Here is a 24072-nt window from a genome sequence, read left to right as displayed (position 1 = left end):
TGCTGTCTGTGCTCTGGTGGATGAGGCTATCTAAGAGGCTTGTGCAAGTTTCCTGATGCGAGGGACTGGTGGTGGGTAGAGCTGGCTGTTGCTCTGGTGGGCAGAACTCAGTAAAACTTTAATCTTCTTGTCTGCTGATGGGTGGGGCTAGGTTCCCTCCCTGTTGGTTGTTTGGCCTGAGTCGACCCAACACTGGAGCTTACTCGGGCTCTTTGGTGGGGCTAATGGTGTTCTCTGGGAGGGCTCACACCAAGGAGTACTTCCCAGAACTTCTGCTGCCAGTAAGACCCTATTTCTAATATGGATTGATTCATTCAGTTCTACATCAGTGACCCAAGCATTACAGAGTGTTAAGACCATAAGTCATATGACTCACCCTTTCCATGGTTTATTTCCAAACACTATCACTTGCCCAGAAATAACTATAATTTTGTAAATCTCTTATTTCCCCCAAGTTCTTTATGATTGATTTCCTTATTTCCAGTGCATTTGACCTGAAGTCATAGGTCCGTCCAATTGATAAGACAGGAAACTCATGAAATGCTTATTAAAGGCACCTAACTGAAAATTTTGGATGTGCCAGGCAGTAGATTAAGCATTTTTTTTTTTACAGTATTATACTTAATCCTCACAAACCTCTGCAAGGTAAATTCTATACTCATTTCCACGGTACAGGTAAAGAAACTGAGACTGGTGAACTTACCCAAGGTTACACTGCTAGAGAGTGGCAGAGCTGATACTGAGCCCAACCACTGGACTCTATTACCTGAGCATTTACCCACTTTCTATCACCCATGTGACACAGAACATCATATACCGTGTCCTCACAACCACCCTATGATGTAGGTACTTACTTGTATAAACTCCTTCTTTGCAGAGTCATGAAAATAAAGTTCTGCAACTTCGGCCTCAGAGGCAACGAGCCACTGAAGAATAATCCTTAGCTGGGGGTCTACTGTGCATGGCTCCGTGTCAACATTCGTAATTAGCAGAGTATTTCCATCTTGCTCTGAACCTAATATTTAAATTGAAACGATATGAAGTGAAACTCATCAATTCAACTCTCAGCGCTCTGCTTTCCAAGGACATATACGCATTTTCCATTTGTTAAGATTCCAAGGAATTCTGGAAAAAAATTCATCTTTTCTTAATTGTACCATAACATCAACTAAAGCATTACTTTGAAAATGCAAAATAATGCTAAAACAAAGGAACAGCTTTGATCATTTGTGACAGATGCCAAAACTCTATTCTGAGGTATTGAATTCAAGAGCCAATTCACGAATACCATAATTTGTGTCAAAATATAATCTATAGGTAAAGCTGAAAAAAAAAAAAAAACTAAAATGCTACAATCAAAATATAAATAAAACACAAATAAAAACCTCAAATAAATATATTAAATGGACTTTAAGAAAGCTTTCTGAACTAAGAGAAATAGCAGCAGCAGTGAACACCTGTATTGCACATATTACATCCTAAGTATTGTTTTAATCTCTTTACATATACAAACTCCTTTAATCCTCACAAGCACCCTGTGAGGAGGCAACTGCTATCATCTCATTTTACAGGTGAGGAATCTGAGGCAGAGAGAGATCCGGAGTCTCACAGCCAGAAATGGCTGAGCCAGGAAATAAACACAGGCGGTCTGGCTCCACGCTCTTAATCACTTCACTCTTTAGGCAAAATACCAAAAAAAAAAAAAAAAAAAAAAAAAAAAAAGTCATATGCAACCACTTACCTCCCAAAAGCTAAACCAGGGAATTTTCTGATACACCCCTATTATAAGTAAGACACTGTTCTCAAGTTTATTTTTTAATGAAAATTATGATTTCAACATAAAGAAGATGAATCCCTGTTGACTATAAAACTAATGCCCATGGACCAGTATCGTGCGTTTAACACTGCTGCTTAGTGGTGGGCCTCCCACACAAGAGGCCAGCAGCGGGGCATGCTGGCAGACATGGCACCAATTTGCAACAGTAATGGACATTTGTTGGTGAATGTCCCTGATTCTTTTTTTTACAGTTTGCAGGGCATTCTAGACCACTACCAATCATTTTTAGGATTCGTATTGACCCCTAAAGCTTTTCATTTAAAAAAAATTGGTCCACACTATTCTCTTAGCATAAATGTATTATCATTTCCCTCCTCTCTCCCCTCTGACTTTCAGTCAAAAATGGGTCTGGTAGACGACGGTACCAGACACAGTCTTTGGGCCATTCTGTAAATTCTGCAGAGGTCATGGGGTTGAAGTGTTTTCTGTACCACTGGACTTCTCAGTTCAGGGTTCCTGGTTGCCTGGCCTAAGAGTGACTTGTCTTTGGAGAGGTTACTCAACCCTAGCGAAAAGTGAAAGAACTGACATCCTGCAATTACAAACAATAACCAAAAAAATGAAGTTTGTTGCCTTAGGATTTCCATAATTTTGAATCATTTATAAATATACATCAATCCATCTAAGTTACCAATTTCTAATTTAACAAATTTGAAAGTTAGCTACAATTTTCTATATAATGAGAGATGACTATAATCTCTAAAGCTGAGTAATGACATATCTACATATAATTAACCTCCCAGTTTATTCCTAGTTACAAAAAAAATACTGAACAGCCTGTGACCAATGGTATCTAGTATTTATATCTTTGGAACCATGTTCATCAAAGGAAGAAACGAATATTTTCTTCAAATATATGTGTGAGTGTAAGACTGGAATTGAGGGAAGGAAGAATCGATTTTAAAATATCTTTTTTATTTTTACTTCTTGATTTATGTAAGGTTGACAGCAAAACAAACTGACATGTGATATAATAAATTATATCTCATAATGTAAGAATTTTATATTTTGAAAAAGATAATTATATGAAGAGATTATCATGAATTTCTCTCTCAAATAATTGAATAATTCTTTTAAAGTAGTTCGGTCTTTACACTGATGAGTACTTCCTTAGTTTAGCAATCAAATAACACAAACTGCTCAGCAAAGGATCTGACACTGGTTAGATTAGTCAAGAATACCTTGATTTGGAATATTTCTTCATCTTTCAATTCCTTTATTTTATTATCTGTACAATAAGAAATTTGGACAAGAACTTCTCTTGGGTCTACTCTAGTTACAAACTTTTGTAATTTTAATGGAAAACAGTTTAAAAATAAATCAAAGTTTGTTCCAACAAATATTATTTCAAGTTACATTGAATAGTTTAAATGAATAATATTGTATTGAAGGGATCCCAAAAGACATTAATAACCAAAAGGGAAGGGGAAAAATACCATTGTGAAATGTAAAATGATTTTTTTCTCAGTTATTATTAGAAGTCTTCAGTTAGTATTTCCCATTTAATCTGACTTCATATAGGTTATTATAAATGTCTTTTATTTTTGTATGTCTGTATTGCTTAATATTCCAAGTCTAGTAAAATCTTATAGCAAATAAATCAATGAATTTAAACAAAACAAAACAAAAAAGAATACCCTGGTTTGTAATGTAAAAACCCTGATTTGTAACAACCCAGCGCCTCTCTGATGAAAATGTACAAACACAAACATTAAAGACTTTTCTAAAGAACCTTATAAAAAAACATGCAAAAAACTTGAAAAAAAAATTGTCAGTTAGTTACCTTCTACATCATCCTCATGCTCTTCATCTTTATCATCTGGCCCATCACTTATCGAATGAAGTAGCAGAAGCAGTTAAAAAAAAAAAAAAAGCTTTAATTAATAATGGTACTAAAGCAAATTCTTAAAACGTGGTAAAAAAATGAATGATACAATATGACATATGATATTTAAAAAGGGGAGAAATGACGATAAAAAGGAAGCTTTGCTTCTCACACCATTTCATGTTAAAATCTCAATTGCAAATGATGCCTAAAGGTAAGTTATCAATAACTGAGAAGTTCTACCTGACCATGATATCTATACAGCGTCAAGTAATTACATAATAAAATTTAATTTAAAATAATTTAAAGCCAAATATTCTAATTTGGTTTTAGATAACACAGCATCTGAATATTGCAGAATGTCATGAATAATTATTTATTAATGCTTCTGCTGATGCCATTTGTGTATTTTTTTAACATAGTAAAAACTCATTTTTTTCTATACCTCTCTTATAAATAAAACAGAAACAAAAAACCAAAACAAAACAACAGAAATCCTGTAGGAAGCAAGCTCTTTTTAATGAAACAGTAATTGGTAGAATGAAAAATAGCAAGCAGTGCAACACATGCATAGAATTAACACATTTTGCAATTAGACGTCAGTCACATCTTAGCATAGTTGAATTTTTTCATTAGATGTAAATTTATCAAGCAGAATCATGTCAAAATATAGGAGAAAAGCAGGTTGATACACATTGGCACTGTAACCCACATTTTTTAAAGAATATGACTTCATGCATTAGTGGTGAAAGACTCATCAGTGTTTAGGTTTCTGGACTGGACCAACCTGTCTGATGTTGGAAAGGATAAATTGTCCTCATACAAATCTCCTTCTAAAGCAAGACTGCTCCAGCTACTGCTGTTACCATTACTGCCAGAGGAAGAAAAGAACACAGCTGAACTAGCAAATGAATGGTAAAGACGACCTTGGTTTTCCTTGGAACAGCATGCGTCAGTGGTAACAGCGGATGTTCTGAAGCTGCCACAGTGGGTGCAGCATCTGTGCAGTTACGTAAAGACCATCGCTGCTACTGTACAAGGTATTTGACAGCTTCAGAGATTTGGGAGTTTTCTTACTTGTCCTCAAAAGTTCACGAAAATTATTCTAAATGCGTATTTATTTTACAGATTAAGACAATGACTTTTAGGACAGTAAATGAATGCATGAACTGAGAAGTTTCACAATGAAACTTACTGTCTATGGCAAAGCTTAGGATATAATTTGTAGAAAGCCAATGCTCTTCAGTTTGGATAAAGTTTAAAAACAAAAAAACCACAGGTTAACATTCTCTCAAGTCTTTAGATAGTGCAAACAGTGATGGGCCAGGGTGGTGGTGGAGGATGGGGAAAGGGATGGGATGGCAGACACCAAAACACAGTCCCAAATAGACCTTTTCTAACTACTGGGAGAAAAGCTGTCTTCTGATTTTAAAATACTCTTATTATGTCAATTACCTTCATTTCATTAATTATGTATAATTCAGTAGGTGGCAAATAATATACATTTTCTTCAGAATATTGAATAACCAAGGTCTAATCAAGCATTACACCTGTCTGATCAGCCAGTCACTGACGCCACACAGATACCTTCTCACGCTGCCTAATCAAAAGAAGAAAGCAACTACATTCTACAAGTGCGGCAAAGCGCTACAACACAAAAAGCAACTGCGTTCAGAAACAAAACTAAATTCAGTTCTTCAGATTAAAATCTAAACATGCAATTTAAAAAAATTCTAATCATTAAAATAATTAGTAAGCACACATTAGTTTGCAGTGATAAGCAGCTATATTTTCCCATATTAGGCTAGACAATTATAAAAATTAATAGTCACACAAACCAAAATTTTGGTTCTAAAAAATGAATTAACATAAAATCATCTTTCATGCGTCAGTAAATGTTGACAAGGTTACCGAAAAAGGGAATGACGATTTAAAATTCTAAATACTTTCCAGGCCATCTCAATAATTAACATATCCATATTAACTCTAGCACTATCACATTGTCACAAACCATAATGCATTACAGAATAAAAGTTAAAACTGATCAGTGTCTTTTCGACATTATGTTCCAACAAATATAGATCTATTATAAAACCATTAAACCAACCAGAGTTTTTGCCCATGTAGTCTGTTCCCAGACAAACCAAAAATGAGAAAATATGGAAATACAGAATGGATAGACAGCTGTGAGCCGAAGAGAAAGAGAAAATTAATGATCTCAAACACCATATTTACTTCTATCAATAGAATGATTATCTAAGCACAGGAAAAAATTACAAAATTAAAATTCTTACCCATTTCCACACTAAAGCCATGTATCTTAAGTGCGGTCTCTAAATCACTTGCTTTAAAATACTCTGAGGGATTTATCAAGCCTACAGAATCTTGGGACCCTCCAATGACCCAGGGAATCTTAATCTCTGGGAGGCGAGCACACCACCAACCCTGGATGAGCCCCACTAAGTTTTTCTTTGTGCCTGAACCTTAAGGCCACACAGCATCATTAGTTCTTATTAATTCTATAGTCAATTAAAACCACAGGTGTTTTTCTGACAAAAGGCTATCAAGTCAGGTTTTCCCCGTCCTGAATTCAAATAATTAATTTTCTGAACCTAAATGCATTTACCTAGGTTAAACATTATTAGTTTAGCCTCAGCCTGATTTGGTCTTTTTGAACCTTGGTTCTGTTAATGGGACTACCTTTTCATCTTTGTTTTGAGTCACTCACAAATACTAAGTGTTCTACACCACTAATAAAATAATGCTGACGGGGAAGAACCAAGGACAGACCTTGGTAGGCGCCTCCCTCTTTTCATCAAATTAGATAACATTCCATATCAAGTCATTCAACCAGCTACAGTCCTCTTAATGCCACTAGCCTCTAACCCTTGTTCTCCCACTTTAACACCAGGATTCTGTGAGCAACAATGTTAACCCCCAACTGAAATTCTAGAAGCCTGCTTCTCAAAGATGAGAGAAGAATTTAAGTGTTTAATATTCTACTCTAAAGTTATGGGAAGGGCCAAATGATGATCTGTGACATTACCCCCACTTCCTGCTACCAGTTTTAAAGACTGCCTTTTTGGATTTAGATTTTGTAAAATACTGGTGGTTTACGTCACATTTTAAGAAATTATGACAAAACAGATACTTTAAAAAATATTAATATTTACTGGTTAATCCAAGCATCAAACAAAATACTCTGAGATGATGTGTTCTAACAGGTGAAAAGCCGTTTAGGCCTTAACAGAGTTAAGCAGCTTCTCTGCTGTTCTAACAGGTGAAAAGCCATTTAGGCCTTTACAGAGTTAAGAATATAAGAAACGACTGTTATAATTAATAAAATATTCCAAAACTATTTTAATGAACAAAGTTAACTGAGAAAATGATATATGAAGTGACTTTTACTGTACAAAACCATGTTTTTGTAATGAGTTTATGTATTTTCAGTCATTCAAGTATAAATTGCTCAAGTTACAGTGTTCCTGAAAGGACAAGTAAGGAATCCTTCCCCCCAAAAGATACTACTTTCATGTCAAGAAAATTACAGGGCCATTTCGATGCCTTTTACAGATAACTGTTCTTTTTCCTATCCTTTAGAGAAAAAAAAAAAGTATCCTCTTTAAAGTGAGAAAGAAAATTTTTTCCTCAAAAATTCATGAGAAGTCCAAGTAAAGCTTAAAGGGTATAGAATCAAATGTATGAAGTATTTTTCAAATCAACTATTGGCACATTCAAAGAAAATTAGCTCAGCTAGTTATTGTATTTAATAAATGTCAAAACCATTAGAAATATATTGTCAGCAATAAAATACACTTTGAAAATAACAGATTTTCAAATTCAGAGTTTTAAAATCAAACTCAATGTAAATGTATAGCTTACTTCTGAGGTCTGAGTACCTGAACTATGTAATTACATGCAAAATCATAGTCACCTTTCACTTAGATGATGAAAACTACTGCTTTCATCCTGGTGTTCATCTTCAAAACTTAAATTGGACCAGCTACCAGTGCTGTCATCACCAATACTGAGATTCATCTGCTGGCTACCAAAAGACTCAGCTGACTGAAAGTCTTCTATTTCTTTTGGACTGGAAAAAAAAAAAAAAGTAAGGAAGAAAGAAATAAAGTCCAAAAGCATCAGATTCTGAATTATAGGACTATCCATTGGATGATAAAGATGACAAAAACAAGAAGTGATATTCAGGAGCTAGACCAGTGGTCCATCTAACCCTTGGTTTGTGTCTGCTAATAAAGACACTCGGCAGGAGAGCATACTAACTTCAAAGTTAGCTGAGGCACCTACACAACATCCCTAACTCATCTTGTTCATCTATTATGGATCCATCCCAAGCACACCATTTATTTAAATTCTCTTTAAAGCAGTTCATATTTTCAACTGGGACCTCTATGAAGGAGCACAAGTTCCTAAGTTTTTGTAAGACAGTATTTTATTTGTACCAAAAATTACCCCTTTTCTGGCTTAAGAACAAAAAAAAAGTAGTCCAAGAAATTCTAGTACTGTCAAGCCTATAATCAAACTAGCCAAATCTCTTCAAGATTTTGAACTTGGATCATAACCTCTCTCATTTTTTCTCAATGAAAAGACATTTCTATTTTTAGCCCATCTTCACAAGGAATGTCAGTCACTGTTCAATTACTGTATTTGTCCCTTCTACATTTTATTCTGGAGTAACAGTTTAAAGTGATATTTTAATTTTTTATTGAAGTATAGTTGATTTACAATATTAAATTAGTTTCAGGTGTACAACACAGTGATTCAATATTTTCATAGATTACACTCCATTGAAAGCTTTTACAAAATAATGGCTATATTTGTTTCCCTGTGCTGTACAATTTATCCCTGTTGCTTATTTTACACATAGTAGTTGGTATCTCTTAACCCCATACCCCTATCTTGCCCCACATTTTTAAACATGAAGAGGGAAAATGCTGGTCTTCTGGTCAAAATCTTCTAGTGGCTTCTCGTCAATCAAAATAAGGGTCCAAATCCTTATAACATACATCAGGTGTGACAACCTCTCATAACCTCCACTGGTCTCCTCCTCTCCCTGGCTCCCTTGCTTTAGCCACACAAGCTTCTCTGCTGTTTCCCCAACATGCACAGTCCCACTCCTTTGCCTGGAACCCTGTTCCGCCTGATTCCCACTTACCTTATTCTCTCTCCACCTTTGGCTCTTTGCTCAAATGTTACTATGTCAGAGCAGCTTCCCTGCTACCTACTGAAAACTGCACCGCACCCCACCGGCTGCTGCCCACTGCCACCCCCAGCACTAACTCCCTGCATCTCCCTATTTTAAGATGACCAAGAAAAGAGGCAGTGCTTGTCATGGCTTTGACAGAAGCTACTAAAACATCCGGCATTATCGTGTGGCTTAATTAAATTCCTCCTCAAGAAATGTTCTCTTTCTGTGAGACTAACAAAAATAATCCTTCAAACTAATAACACAAGATGGTCCTGATGTTTTCCCAGGAGAAAGAAGGTTAAAAGTAAATATTTTAACTAAGGCGTTAGTATCGCTGAGCACAAGACACGGTTACTGAAATGCAGAACACTGCAGGACCATCAGAAAGAACTGTCCCCTTAGATGGTGGCCTACCAAGAGGAGTGATGGCAGGGGTGGAAGTATCTGGAGAATTTTTGCTTTCTTCGGAGCACTCTTTTTAAGAAAACTTACCTTTGTGAACAGAAATAAAAATTTAATCTCACAGTAGTACATTAACATGGTGATGCTCAATATTTGCTGTACAAAATTCTCCAGCTGCTTCTTTGATTCAGCTTTACCTACTTCACAGCTTTGTAAACTTGGGCACAAGGTGATTATCCACGCTAAGCCACACCTTCCAGCTCAGTAAACGGTTCATACCTTCCTTCCCTCAAAGGGCTGTTGTGGGATAATGAGACAGTGTCTATGAAAGTAACAGGCAGGCTATAAAACGATACACAAATGTAATAGGGAATATTTTTTGTTAATTTAGGATTAAAAATAATCATATCTTGCTGAACAGGACCTAAGACACAAATGATCAAGTTAACTTTTCCCTTCATCTCAAGACCCGAAAGAAATCGGAAGCTTACCTGCTAACAGCCTGACCAACATTCCTCATCGCCGACGTCATTATCTCAGTAGTGAGGCTTTCAGCAAAGATGACACCGTCCTGTCCGATCCCACTCTCAGCTGCCAAACTGGTACTGCTCAGCTCTCTCTCTGCCTTTTCAATCGCTTCCGCAACTATCTTCTCAGCAAGCACTGTCTTCTTATCAAGATCAATGTGAATTTGAGGGACATCGAGACGAAAAACCCTAGATTTCTGGTAGACATTGCTAAATTTTGAATTAGAAACTGGCTTACTACCAGCAAGTGAATCTGGTCTGGGAAAGTGTGGACATGAATTTCCAGTGCAGTCATGGAGCTCTTTCCCGTCACAATACCTGCAAGTCTGACTTACCAGAGGCGACAACTTTTCTGCATAAGTGACCCTATCGGCCGCTTTTGTGGTCTCAGACACGTGGAAGACTGCAGATCCTGAACTCAGCTCTAAAGCGTCATCCACTACTTTGCTAGCGTACTGTTCTACAGCTGGAACAACAGTCTCTCCATAACCACGCCCACTCAAGCTGCCGGTGCTGTGGGAAAATCTGTGATTTGGTGAGGAAGGCTGAAGAGACGCGGGAAATTCTGGCTCGAAGTGAGACTCGGCATCTTCGTCGCAACCATTTTTTTCATAAAGGCAAGAATCTGTTAAGGATTTTGGCAAGCCAACTGTAGATGCCGTCAGCTCTCTTTTAACATCTCTTGTAATGTTGTGAGCGAGAGAGGCTGAAAAACTATACAGTTCCAAGCACTCATTTCTGCACGTATCCCGTGTCCATTCACAAGTCGGGTTTTTATGCAGGTAACCTCCACTTATTTTACTTTGTCTTTTTTTATCTACTCCTTGCTGGTGTTCTTTACTTAAGAAGAGTAACAGTTCATCATTGGTTTTCACCTGTGAGCTCTGCACAGGGAACATTTTTGAGTTGCGCTTCATTTTGGCTGTCTTAGATGCTTCTTGTAATCCTGACTTAACAGACCGATAAGCAAGTCTATTGGCATATTGGTCCATTATTAACTCACTATCACCACCTTCCTGTTTTAGTATTTGGATAACGTGACCTGCGTACTCATCTGTCACACTTTCGCAGCTGGGATACTTGTATGTCAGACCTGACAGACAAGAACTTGGTGGTAATGAAAGAATAAACGAATCTACTTCTTCTGGGTGTGCTACAGCCTCTATATCCGTCTTCTCTTCTGATCTATAATCTTGGTCACTATCAACATAACTGTTCCTCTTCTGCCTGAAAAGCATACAACTTCTAACTTTTGCTATTCTTTCAGCTTCTGTAATGACTTCCGCTGCCATATCACCTGCAAAATTGCATAATGTTTGTAAGTTTTCATCTAAGCAATTTAAAAAAGTAGGTGATACGCTTCTTTGACTTTGCACATTTAAGCAAGGGCTTTTAACCTTGGGTTCTTGAATTATTTTATTATCCAAGTGGGAAGCTGCCAGCTCGGTTGCAAGAGAAATGATGTGTATTGCTAACGCATCTGCAAACTGCACTTTCTTCCCTGAGGGCTCTGACTTCACGTCCACTTCTGGCTGCTCTTCATCTTCACTACTTTCAACTTCTTCTGAGAGAGATCGCATGAGTTTCAACATGAACTCTTCTTTTTCTATAGTATTTTGTTCATTTTCAGACAAACTGCCAACAGACGAGTTGTGAGGTGTAGAAGGTGGTGTGGCAGGTGCAAATTCTTTTGCTAATTCCCCCTTGAGCTTTTTGGTTAACTTCTTGATATCCCATTCAGAAGCAGCCTGGGATGGGACTAGAGGAGTTGATGGAGGAGTATCAGGTATCACATTCCCGTCTCTGATTTTCTGTTTATCTTCCACGTGCAAACCATCTGCACATGTGAGCACTGGGGATGAGAAACTATGTGAATGGGCAAAAGGGTTCTCCTGCCCCAAAGGCAAGGGCTCAAGTGCTGTATCATTCAAACTATGCTTTTTCACGGATCTGTCCTTAGCAATTTCCTTCAAATCGGGTTTCTGACCTGCTGCAGTTGGACAAGGTGGTAGTGTCTCTAAAGAAAATCCATGAGCCATATAACCTTTACATTCCAGAACACAAGCCTTTCTTTCTGAAAGTGAACAGTGAGTTAAATGATCTTGAGCGTCAAGAAACTTGGGGAACTTTTCCGAGGTCAACCGTGACTCCTCTCCAGGAACAGGCAAGTCTTCCTTGTGGAGTACAGTTTTATCTGCATTTGGGATCACTGATTTGCTTTTGTCTATGGAATGTTTAACAACAGATTTAGATAATCGGTCAGCAAACATGTCCTTCTTGCTAGCCTCACTCTGTTGCAGTGTCGCTTGATCACAGTGAAAAGGAGGGGTTTTTCCCTTTACTGTTTTAGTTAAACAATCTTTGTGTTTATCCATTGTTTTTGTAACTTTGAATGACGCCACTGAATCTAAAGTTTCATTTACTATTGCATGCACCACTGCCACAGAAAAATTGCTAATAATCACAGGATCACTTGTTACTTTTGAAGAGCTTTCCATTTCAATATCATCATTAGTTGGCTTAACATCATTCTGGTTACCCGGATGGTGTTCTGAAGGTAAACAAATATTCCTGAGACAAGCTACCTCCTCTTCTTTGTTTTTTGTGGCAACCCCTGCTTGGGTAGAACCACCATTCAAACTACTATCATCAGATGATGGATGAGACTTTGCCTGATACATATTAGATGAAATATGATATGGGAGAAGGGCACCTCCTGCCAAGGGCACTGGTATAGAAGTAACAACTCCAGAAGTACAAAACAAGGCCTGTTGTACTGTGTATTCCTGTATTGGTTTTGTCACCATAATTGTTTGACCATTAAAAGTAGGGGAAAATGTAGAAGTCTGTGTCGGTGGCACTACATTTTCTGCACTCACATACTTAATGTTATCTGTGGAAACACTGACTGCTGCCTTTGTTGTGAAGGTCACGTCAACTTGAGACAGCTCAATGAACGCTTCCTGTATTACAGATTCAGACAAATCTTTTGCATAGGACTTCACTACTTTGTCTTCATAGTCAAATGACCGACGCTGTGGAGATGCAGGTGTTGGAGGATATGAAAACTGACACACTTCCATGATGCCTTCAAAAACAAGTTCTTCAGCAAGATCTGCAGCAAACCTAGCAACAGTGTTTGTGAAGATCTGCTTCTTTACATACTGTAAATCTTTTAGAGCATTTGCAAAAGCTTCACTCACCAAAAAGTTAGCCAGACCACTAATGGCACGTTCTTTCAACGAAAATGCACGCTGCCTTCTCAGTTCATTAAATGCCATCTGAAAAACGGATGATGTCAATTTCATGGCTAATTGGCACAAAGCATTGGTACATGAAAAGACTCCTTTCTGTAAGTCTTTAAATGCACTGCCAAAACTTTTCTCCACAAGATCTGCTGCAAACTTCTGAATGCTATCCTTAATCACTGAGGATTTATTTTTGGATTTACTTTTTTGATCAAGGCTTCCACACTTAAGAGCTACCATTTTATTTTCTCCCTTTTTAATACTATTAATGTTGGATGTTGCATTTGTATGTTGGGTATAAAGAACCGAGCCCAGTACGTCACATGAAAGGCTATCTGCATAATCTTCATAGGTATAATAAACAGAATCATGATTTTCATGAATCCTGTCTTCACCAATATCTGTTTGGCAAAAACATTCAGCAGGGGTACAGCCTCCAAGAGGACTGAAAGCAGAGGATCGAATAGGGCTAAACAAACCACTGTCTTCCCCTGATGCCTTCACTGGGCGGGGAGAATCTGGAGCATCACACAGGTGACTGTAAGGGGATTCTGGTTTACGAGGAGTTGGCTTCTTAACATTAGCTGGGAGAGCTGGACGATCAAACTTGAATTTCTGAGGATTCATAGTAGTGGTTACAGAACACAATTTTTCATGTTTGTGCCCTTTTTTGTGTGACAGCTTCCCTATGGCAGGATCTTTTAGAAATGGACAAGCAGACTCCAAAGTCTGTTCTAGTTCATCAAACTGATCAAAACTATCGAAAAACTCACTTACTTCTGAGTCTGAATCCTCAATATCATCCTTCATCACAGGAATTTTAGGTAACTCAAGTTTTGCTTTTAAACTTTTTTGATATCCCTCTTCATCCAAGAAAATAACAGGACTTGGACTTGAGCATTCAGATTCAGACGAGTAGGCAGGAGAAGAAGAGAACAACTGTTTCTGCACATCAGCATCACTATCTTTATCTGAAGCAGCAGAGGACCTATAGAAACTCCTTTGGACCCAAGGCTCAGAAATTGATGTCGTGACTGAAGCTTTCACAGAAGGCAGTTCTTTATGTCCCAGAATACTTATTAATGAAGCAGAAGGTTTAGCCAATGACTTCTGCCACCCAGAGCCAACCAGAACCCTGAAATCATGGGTTTCTAAACGGTGACCAGAAATAGTCTGTGAAGCAGCATCACACTGGCTCCTTAGTGCAGTAATGTTTATTCCTACAGGAAAAGAATAAAATGATTATTCTTGAACAGAATTTTTTAATTAATGTAAATCAATGGAATAAGTAGACTTGAAGCATGAGATATTTGTTTGTACTGTGTCTTCTACACTATGTTGTTTAACAGATTCATCCCAAATCACACTTACAAGCAAGTACATGCTTTATTTTACCCCACATCTGGGAATACCTGGTCTACAGAATGCCTAGTACACTGTCGCATGTTAGAAATATTTAGGTGACTCTGCCAGCTAAGTCTACTCAAATTTGAACTTAGGCATGTTCCAAATGCTTAATGTAATAAGTGAAACAGTACTTGAACAGTACTACCTAAATAAGAAGAGAAAGAACAAAACTAAAAACCAGGTAACAATGAACTTAAAATCACAAGGAAATTAATTCCTCAATCAGAAAAAAAGATTTAGATGCTTAAACTTGATCAAATTTCAAAATAAATTTCAACTGAACAAGTCTGCCTTAAAACTTTTAAACCTGAACTTTACACCTTAATTCTCTATTTCAAGAAATAAATCTAGTAAAGAACAAACCATCATTATATGGCTTTGAAGCCTCTTCATCCTCTAAGTGCTCAAAGGCAGTGACAAAGTCATCTTCGATGGAAGATACTGACTGGTTAGTATCGTCATCATCTTCATCAGTGGCCTCAAGCTGGCACTTCTGATGCAAACACGTGTCCAGGGTGTACCTTATACCCATAGCATATTTACTTAGGAGACTAAAGAGAAAATCAATTCTGAGTCTTGGTAATGTAGATGACACTCTCATGACACAAAGCATTCCAGGATGATGACTCTTGGGAAAGATAAAAGATGATAAAGAATAATTTTAATTTCAAAATATATTATACTTATAAGACATATTACCTGGAAATGAAGCCTAGAAATAACATGATTCCATTTAAAGAAAAAAAAAGAAGAAGAAAAGAAACACATGCATCCTGAAAGGCTCCCCAGTTTTGTAATGTTTAATTCTTTTCCTCATTCTTTCTCTACAATACTTCTCACTCTTTTCCTCCCATCTTTCTCTTATCCAGGTATTCAAATTCTACCTATTCTATCTCCTTAAATGTTAGAGAACTTGCTATCCATTCCTTTGACAATTATGTTTTCTTGTATTATTGTACAGTCCTGTGATTTTTTATTTAATCATTCACCTAGTTCAACAACTACACTGTAAACTGCTTGAGGACAGGAACCAGGTCTTAGTCTTTCTGTATCCCATTTTCCTGTAGCTTTTAGTACGATACCACATTCTCTCCTATCATAAAAGAATCGTCCCCTCCTTTTACCTAAATTTCCCTAGTATTTCAATTTACAATCATGTTTATAGCTTTGATTAAAAATAAAAGTCGCCAGATTTTTCCACACATATTATTTTTTAAAATGTAAATATTGACAAACGACTTACTCAAAAAACTAGAAATTAGATAAAATAGCTAATCACCTCTTGTATCCTAGCAAATAAAACAAAGTAAATATAAACGAAAAATATAATTAAGGAAATGAGGAGAGCAGTTCTACTTTTATCTGTAAATCTCATAACGAACACAGTGGTATTTTATACTTCAAGGAATAAGTAATTCAAATTTTAAATATACTAATAATTCAATTTTCAGGAGGGAAAACATGCAATTCATTTTTCTTTGAGGTATTAACAACAAAGTTAACACTTAATAAAGAACTAAAAGCTCAATGTCACAAAACTAATGACCTCTCGGAAATGATGACATTTTTGTTTATAAACAAAGAACATATCTTCAGATATCCATTTTACATGGAATTTTTTAAACAAGAAAATGAGTTAAAGTATGTTCTCTAAAACATACAGCACAATATTTACAAATTTGAAACTGGAAATAAGAGGGAAAAATTCCTATGACTTATACACAGGTAGCAGTTCAAGAAATCCAGAAATCAAATTTTAGGAAAAAAATTAGTATGTACTTGCATACCACTTACAGAGCTTCACACATGGAAAATCTAATTTAAAGCTATGACCAAAATTATTTTACCCTTCAGTGATTTCAAAGCTTCTTGAGTTAGATTTCTTATGAATCATATTTCCTTGAGATGGCATTAAACAAAAAGAAACTTCACCCAAGCATTTAAAAGTTTAATACACTAAATCAAATGTCACTGTAAAATTTGCCAACAAAAACTCATTAGAAATAATATATAAAAGTTACCTGGTTTAGAGGACCAGTGTTTATATCTGATGATTTATTTATATCCTTCATACAAATAATTTCATTTTCATTTAGACTGCAGAAGTGCAGTGAATTCAGAAGATCTGGGAGTTCCAAAGAAACTGCAGCCGAATCCTAATTTAAAGCAATAACACAATAAATAACACCGCAGCCTAACACTTTTGTTAAAGTCCCTATAACGCGGCCTGACAAAAAAATCATAAGGTCTACTGGTTAATACATCTTCCACTTCATAATAGTTAACATACGCAGTTTACTGGCCACAATTTTTTAAAAACTCAAAAATAAAATGTACTAAAATATTTTTAAATGACTATTTCTGTAGCCTTTTAAACATAATGATACCAAGCTATAACAAAATTTTACATGGTTATCTCACACATCCACGACAATTTAGGCATTTAATAGTTTTTAGCTGCAAATGTCAACCTGAAGTCCTAAAGTTTAACCATGGAATTTTTCAAATGGGATTCTTGCCTATAGAATATACTTCCTTGGAGCTTAAGTTACATATTTATAAAATCCAAGTCTATTTTTCTGCCTTTCCTCTCTAAGGTATTATATCAGACTTTACTGAAAATTTTATGAAGATGTAAAGGAAAAGGAACTGCCTTTGTTTTTCTTCTCATTTGCCCTTCTTATGTAACTGTTTTGCCCAGTGAAAAGAATTATTAACATCTTTGACCCTTCACAGAGTATTTTCCTGGTTTTATCAGTAATTCTTAAAGAGGAAGTAGAGTATGAAAGAAATATTCTGGATACTTCTTTCAGCCTTACGTTCTCGGGACTGTATCTTCTCTTGTGCCTTCTGTCTAAACTATTTCTTTCAGGCAAGAGCACAATCAAGACACACAGCAGAGTTTTCATTCGTCATCACCTGATATGCATTGTCTTTATAAATAATGCAGTGTTGCTTCTTCTACTAGGAGATGCTTTACTGCCACAAAAGGGAGCACAGCAATCACAAATTTTAAGAAGCGGTACGAGGTGAAAAAAAGTACGCCTACCACATCTACATGAGCTTCAACTCCTCTTCACGTAACTGTGAAGCTTTCCTTTGCTGATCCTAATCTCAACTGTCAGTCCCTTTATAAATACCTGCCTAAATCAAACAGGCTAAAATTTTTACACTGGTTAATCACAACTTTTTACAAATTTATCTTTTAAATTTAACTCTATCTCAATTAAAAACGTAAGAATATGACTGTTGGAGCTAGATTATAAAAACATCAAAATAAAAAAATAAATCTTTCATTCCACATTATGACAATGGAGAAAACGTCAGCCTGTGGTTTGCAACCTTCTCAGATAAGTGACTTTTGTGGTCTCTTAACCTAAAACTGCTTTCTGTCATAACAAGAACGCTCGGTGAAAACACTGAAAGTGAAAATGTCCAAGGCACATTCAAAAATTGATCTCAAAATGTCATCTTTTAACTTTAAATAGGAATGAAAACAGAAGGGTTTAATGTAAATTTGGGGCTAATAAGGCAAATTTTCCATGCTCTTAAAATTTGTTCCACATTATCTCTCAGGGCCCTTTCCAGTTCAATAAATCGACCATACCTGTATATGAGCAGCATCTGTTTCTTCATTAAAACCTAGAAATGTGACCTGAATAAAAAAGGAATAAAGATCCATTAAAATTTTAAAGTCTTATCTCAATTAGATGGTTGACAGAGCTGAGAAACAGAAAAAAAAAGCACACAAAGCATTAAAATGCTGCTGTTGTGAACAGGATGACTAATTTTTTCAAAGATGATCACAAAGTGTTTTCACCAAACATTTGGCTCCAGAATTGAGGCTCCTCAACCTCCCCCACAGCCACTTCATTGGCCAGTTCAACCAATTCTAGTCCCCAAACGTCTCTCACATGTGCCCACTTCTCTCTGTAGCCCCTGATGCCACTTCTCACCTGTGCACCTCCAATCCTCTCCCACCTGCCCCAGGAATTATCCTGTCATTTCCCTGCCGAAACCTTTCCAGGCTTCTCAGTGCAAAGTCCTAATACAGGGCCCAAGGCTCTGGCTTAGCTGGTGCCTTCAACTTTCCCTCACTTTCATTCATACACATGGGCCCCTTTCTGGGTCCAGAACACGCCAGGACATTCTTGCCTAGGGGCTTCAGAGTGGTGCCCTTTCAACCCGGATCTCTATTCCTTGGATGTTTACATGCCTAGCTCCTCCTCATTCTTTAAGTTCCAACCTGAATGTCGCCTCCTCAGAGACGCCTTCCCTGGGCAACCCCAAGGCTACCTCCTGATTGACTCTTTGGGATATCATCACTTTTTTCCTTCAATGCCTTTACACAGAGATTTCTCTGCAAAATTTTATGTAAATTAAATTACTGAAGAAAATCTAATGGCCTGAGGAAATGTCACATTATTAAGTAAAAAGGACAAGTTACAGAAATATGATACGGACTATGCACACAATTTCAATCTTATTTTTAAAAACATATGCATGGAAAAATAATACTGGACGATAATATACCAACTTATAAGCAGTGATTAACTCTCAGTGATGGAATTATAAGTGATCTTATTTTTCTCTACTCTTTTCCCCCATGGCGTTTTCTTTCTTAATTCACAGGATTAATGACAGTCATTTTCTTTCTTATGCTTTCAGTATTTCTTATTTTTCTATATAGATGATGTACACTTTTATAACCTGAAAAAGTATTATTTTAAAAATTTATATTCCCTTTATGTCTTTGACATCATAAGGAGAAATTCTGGCCACTTGAAGATAGACTAGTAAACTGTCTACTAAGCAAGTACTGTGACTAAAAATATGAAGCATTTAAATGGCAGCAATATGGATAATCACTTCTCAAGAATTAATGGAAAACAGCATAGTTGAAATACAAAGCAACACTCAATATACTTTTGATCTCTTTCTGATAATTAAAAAGCAAGTCAGAATCTTAGATTATTCCAGAATCTTTATTCTCATTAATTATGGGTACCACTTCACAGAAACGTTACAGTTAATTTCCAGGTGCCTAGGTAAGTTATTAACCTGCAGGAGCTGTCCCCTCACCTATAAAACTTAAGGTAACACACCTCCTCTCCCCCAGTTGTGAGGATTAATTAGATAATGTGAAGGAAAGTGCCTAGCAGCACATCATAGGCACTCGATAACAAAGAGACACTCAAATAACAAGTTTCCTTCCTTTCTTCAAAAAGATACTTGGAGATATCTATAGCCTAAAATGAGAAAATCCTTCTGTTCTTTCAAGTTTCCTTTTACTGAATACAAAAGAGAAGATAAGCTGGCATAGGGTTTTGAAGGTGCCAGCAGAAGTCTGAATTTCCCATTGATTAAGGAATGTGGGCTCAGAGGGGCACTGTGTAAGCAACTAGAGAGAGACGGCTGGAAAACTGTTTGAGGGCAGAGGACACAGAAGACTTGTCACGCTTGGCAACAGCTGAGGATATTAGGAGTGTCTTGGCTTTACTAAAATAAAGTAAAAAAGGCTAAAAAAGAGGAGAACAGCCAGTGCCACAGCACTGAGCTGATACAAAAAGAGGCACAGGTCAGAGACCATTACAGGGTCTGAAAGGTGTGCTCACCATCCTATAGAACTATTTCAAATACAGTTTCTCAAGGAATATGAAAGAAAATCATTCCCAAAAATAATAATCAAGATTTTTTATTAGAACCCTGATTTCAAAAAAATTTTGTAATTCACATATTTATTGGTTTTGAGCTTCAATGGCCCAATACCCTATCTCTCTTCTTTGGTAACATAAATGTATTAATGGACTATGGCAATATTGTTGAAAAAACTTTACTCCTTTTTATAGTAATAAATGCAAACAAAGGCTGGAAACGCTGATGCAACAGAGAAACAGATGAGCAAGTAGTCTATCATATCCTTAAGTGGTAAATATCTTAATTTCAAAATAAACGTACCACTACTTTTTCATTTTGAACCAAGGCACTGAATTTAAACAAGCAAGAAAACAATAACCCAATAAATGAATATAAGAAATAAGTATACATTTTGTTTCAGAATAGAAAATTTTAGTATGAAAGTCCCAATTACTGAACATAGCAGAAATCATCTAATATAGTGCTGTGTGTCTGATGAGTGGTCGGTAATGCCTGTGCACTGAATTAAATGTGCTCATTATAATACACTAATGTTAGCAGGTATTTAATATTTAGAACAGGTACTTCTCACACATGTATTAATGTGCAGAGATTTTAGGCATTCTAAAAATAGACCATGCAGTTCTACAAAACTACATGAAAATACATTGTGCTGTATTAGGAAAAGGTTAGTGTAATCTGTCAAACCTCAGTCAAACTGGCATGTTCATCCTGCTTTAAACAGTCCTCTGCTGATACACTGCATAGCTCCTTCTCACTCTGCAATAAAGACTTTACGGACTGGAACACATCTTCACTGAAGCTCTGAAAATAAAAGATATTCTTAATTTACTTAATTCTAAGACAAGGTAAAAAAATCCTGGTGATGGATTAAATGAAGAGTCACTAACTTTCCAATGGATATTCACTGTATATGTAACAGATGTAACAGAACTCAACTCAGCTGAGAGAAGAAAGAACAAAAGGCTAAAGTAGAGTTCCACATGTTCAACACACACATACCACAGCCCAGTCACTCAACCTATTGGAGACCACGAGGTCCTCAGCCAGGTTCTCTCACACTCACCCTGCACTAAAACCTAACAGATCACATAACTGATTTCCAAGTCATTGGGAAAACAGGAGCAACAATTTATATAAGGAGATGATGTGAAAGCTAACAGTAAGGTATGCTAACAACGTGATGACTCTCATAACAAAGTTGGAGATGGAAAAAAAGAAAGATATGGTAACTCAAAACACAGCTTTTCAGGGGTCTTAAAGCAGCTGTATGATGAAATGAAGGAAGGCATTCCAGATTGGAAAGAGAAAGATGTCACAAGTGCAAAGAAACAGAAGGAGGAAAAAGTTACATTAAAAAATGGGTATTAAATTTGGACATAAACAGAACATTAATTTCTCTCTACCTTCTGATTTGTTGATCTGCTCTTCTATCAGCAATGTCCTTACTCCCCAATGTTCCCCTGTAGAAATCCTACCCATCCCAAGACCTGTGAAGATTTTCCCACCCCTTAGTCATAATAAATCTCTTAAGTTCCTACTGTACTGTTTGCACATGAAGATCATTTAACCTAGATCACAACATATTATAATAACTGCTTTCATATATCTGTCTTTCTTACCCATTAAACCAAATTACTGAGGTCAGAGATTGTCTTTTACTCTATTTATTTCCCCAGATTTCAGTGCCTCACATACAAGATGAACTCAATAAATGTTCGCTAATTTTAATAAATTAAAAATGAGTGGAAATCTTATCCAAGAGAAGGGATACAAATATGAAATCAAAGAATTAAGAAAAAATGCAATGTTAAATTTGAACTTTCAATATGAACTCAAGATTCTTTAGATAATGTCCTACCTTTTCCCATTGATACACCATAGAAGCAATGACCCTCAGCAGCAATGAGCATTTCTAAATACCATTCACCAATTAAAAGAACTAGATCCCCCTTGACAGAATGGCTGGTTCCAGGTCTGAGGCAGAAATGTATGAAGTGTGGCTGGGACATCTTATTGTGAAAGAATGCAAGGACATGCAGATTAACTGGGTTATTTCAAAAGAACACAGAAGCCAACTTGAAGGAATTCCCATTGGCCAAATTTGGGATAATCTGAGCATCAAAAAATAAAAATGATAATGGAGTATAACAACTGAATTAAAAAAAAAAACTACAAGTCCATTAAAAGAGACAGATAAAAAGGGTGGGGATTGGGGGAGTGCGCTACTTTACATTAGAATGCTGGCTAACAGATATGAACAGAATGACAAAATTTAAAAATTCCGTTTGTAACTCCCTCCAATGTAATTACTGACTTAGGAAAGGATCACCCATTACCCTAATCCACTGGGTTAAAAGCTATTGGGGAACAAGATACACTGTTTTGCAACATCACCTTACAGATTATTTATTAGTAGTGTTAATTACAAAGGGATTATGTGTCTTTAGATTGGAGATATCTGGTGGTTACAACTTATCTACCTGGTCAAGCCTGGCACTAACAATATGCACCGCCTAATCTGACAGAGTGGAATGACCATGACATCATCTTTGAGGTGTTCCTGCTGAACCGAACCACAGGGAAAAACAAATGAACTCAGAATATGGGAATGTTCTACAAGATAACTGGTACAGACTCTTCCAAAGATTTGCCATCATAAGAAAAGAATCTAGACCATTGAACTGGAGCAGACTGGGGGAGACCAAAGAAACACAATACCCAAACACAGAGTGTCAACCTCGCTTAGATCTTAGATGAGAGACAAGGAAAAAGTAACAAGGATATTTGAGACAACTGGGGAAATCTGTGCATGGATTGCATGTTAGACAGTGTTACTGAATTAACGATTTCCTGAGGGGTGGTAATAATGATGTTCTTAAGAGACACATGCTGATATATTAAGAAGAGAAGTAAAATAATGTCTGTAGCCTACTCTCATTTGGTTTCAAAAGGGAAGTGTGTATATATGTACACACACAGAATGGGTGTGGCAAAATGTTAACAGAGAGTGAATCTAAGTGAAGAGTATATGTGGTGTTTATTGCACTGTTCATTCCCCCAATATCTGAATATTCAAAAGTTGAAGTGATTCATTAATGAGTGGAAGTTTTCAGGCTAAGATATGAACATGAACTGAAAAAAGGAAAAAATATGAAATGTGAAATCTGAACATGAGCAATCATTATAAACTCATGACAGTGAAGGAACAAAGGGCAGATCTTGATTTCTAAATACTATTCAGGGGTTCTTTGGAGAAATAGCCCCTTCTAGGTCCGAGGAAGGTAAAGTAGAAAGTGAAACTGGGTCAATTTTGTCCTAGAAAGCAAGGAAGCAATCAAAGAATTATGAGGCCGTGCATAACACACACACACATCAACAGTGTATAATATTTACACTCATGTATTTTTATCTAAAAGGGTTTCCAAGTATTCAAGTGAATTCAAACCAAATCTTTATCATGGGCCTAAGATAAATAATGGTCTGAATAAAAAAGACATGAAATTAATAGCATAAAGTTTCAGCTGCAGCCTAATTCCTTATCTCAGGAATATATTGGTAAATTCAAGTCAAATAGGTAGGTAGGTAGTATAATGTCTGAAGAACAAGATCACTAGCTCACTACTATATTTTGTATATATATATTTCTTAGTTCTAATTATTAATTTAAAGCAATCAGTACAATTTAAATATTAATTTAAAGCTACGGGTCCAATTGCTAATCTGAAAAAAAGTCACAATATACTCTAGCTTACAGAAAGAAGAAATAGAGAAAATGGTTTTTATTGTACTTTTTTCAAATTAAAAAGGGGACCTACTAAGTTTAAAGGTACCTGGAAAACACATGGGGCATACTACTTAAAAGTGTAATTACTACACTGTTCCAAAATAAGTTTACTTTCTGTTTTCCAACTCCGCCGGCACCTTTCGATTTGACAACCACTCTCTTCCAGTTAGCAGTC

At 36.4% G+C, this 24072-nt stretch overlaps 1 protein-coding gene across 4 annotated transcripts in view; it reads right to left on the bottom strand.

The window, feature by feature from the left end:
- Positions 1-24072, bottom strand: part of AKAP11 (A-kinase anchoring protein 11) — a 48314-nt gene that overhangs the window by 11317 nt on the left and 12925 nt on the right. For 3 of the 4 annotated variants that reach the window (XR_004485694.2, XM_033436732.2, XM_033436731.2), the window contains 9 exons: positions 20798-20914; positions 18060-18107; positions 16474-16608; positions 14816-15080; positions 9762-14265; positions 7597-7752; positions 4450-4533; positions 3621-3667; positions 855-1015 (listed from right to left, as the gene is read on the bottom strand). Coding sequence is in view for 3 of the 4 variants with exons in the window: in XM_033436732.2 (XP_033292623.2) it covers positions 855-1015; positions 3621-3667; positions 4450-4533; positions 7597-7752; positions 9762-14265; positions 14816-15080; positions 16474-16608; positions 18060-18107; positions 20798-20914 (5517 nt within the window). In the remaining variant the exon portion in view is untranslated. The remainder of the gene's footprint in view (positions 1-854; positions 1016-3620; positions 3668-4449; positions 4534-7596; positions 7753-9761; positions 14266-14815; positions 15081-16473; positions 16609-18059; positions 18108-20797; positions 20915-24072) is intronic. The other variant, XM_033436734.2, reaches the window with a different exon arrangement.

This window comes from Orcinus orca, chromosome 18 (assembly GCF_937001465.1).
Source record: "Orcinus orca chromosome 18, mOrcOrc1.1, whole genome shotgun sequence".
Lineage (NCBI taxonomy): Eukaryota > Metazoa > Chordata > Mammalia > Artiodactyla > Delphinidae > Orcinus > Orcinus orca.
Note: the sequence above shows the minus strand (reverse complement) of the source record. Positions and strands in the feature narration are given on the sequence as shown.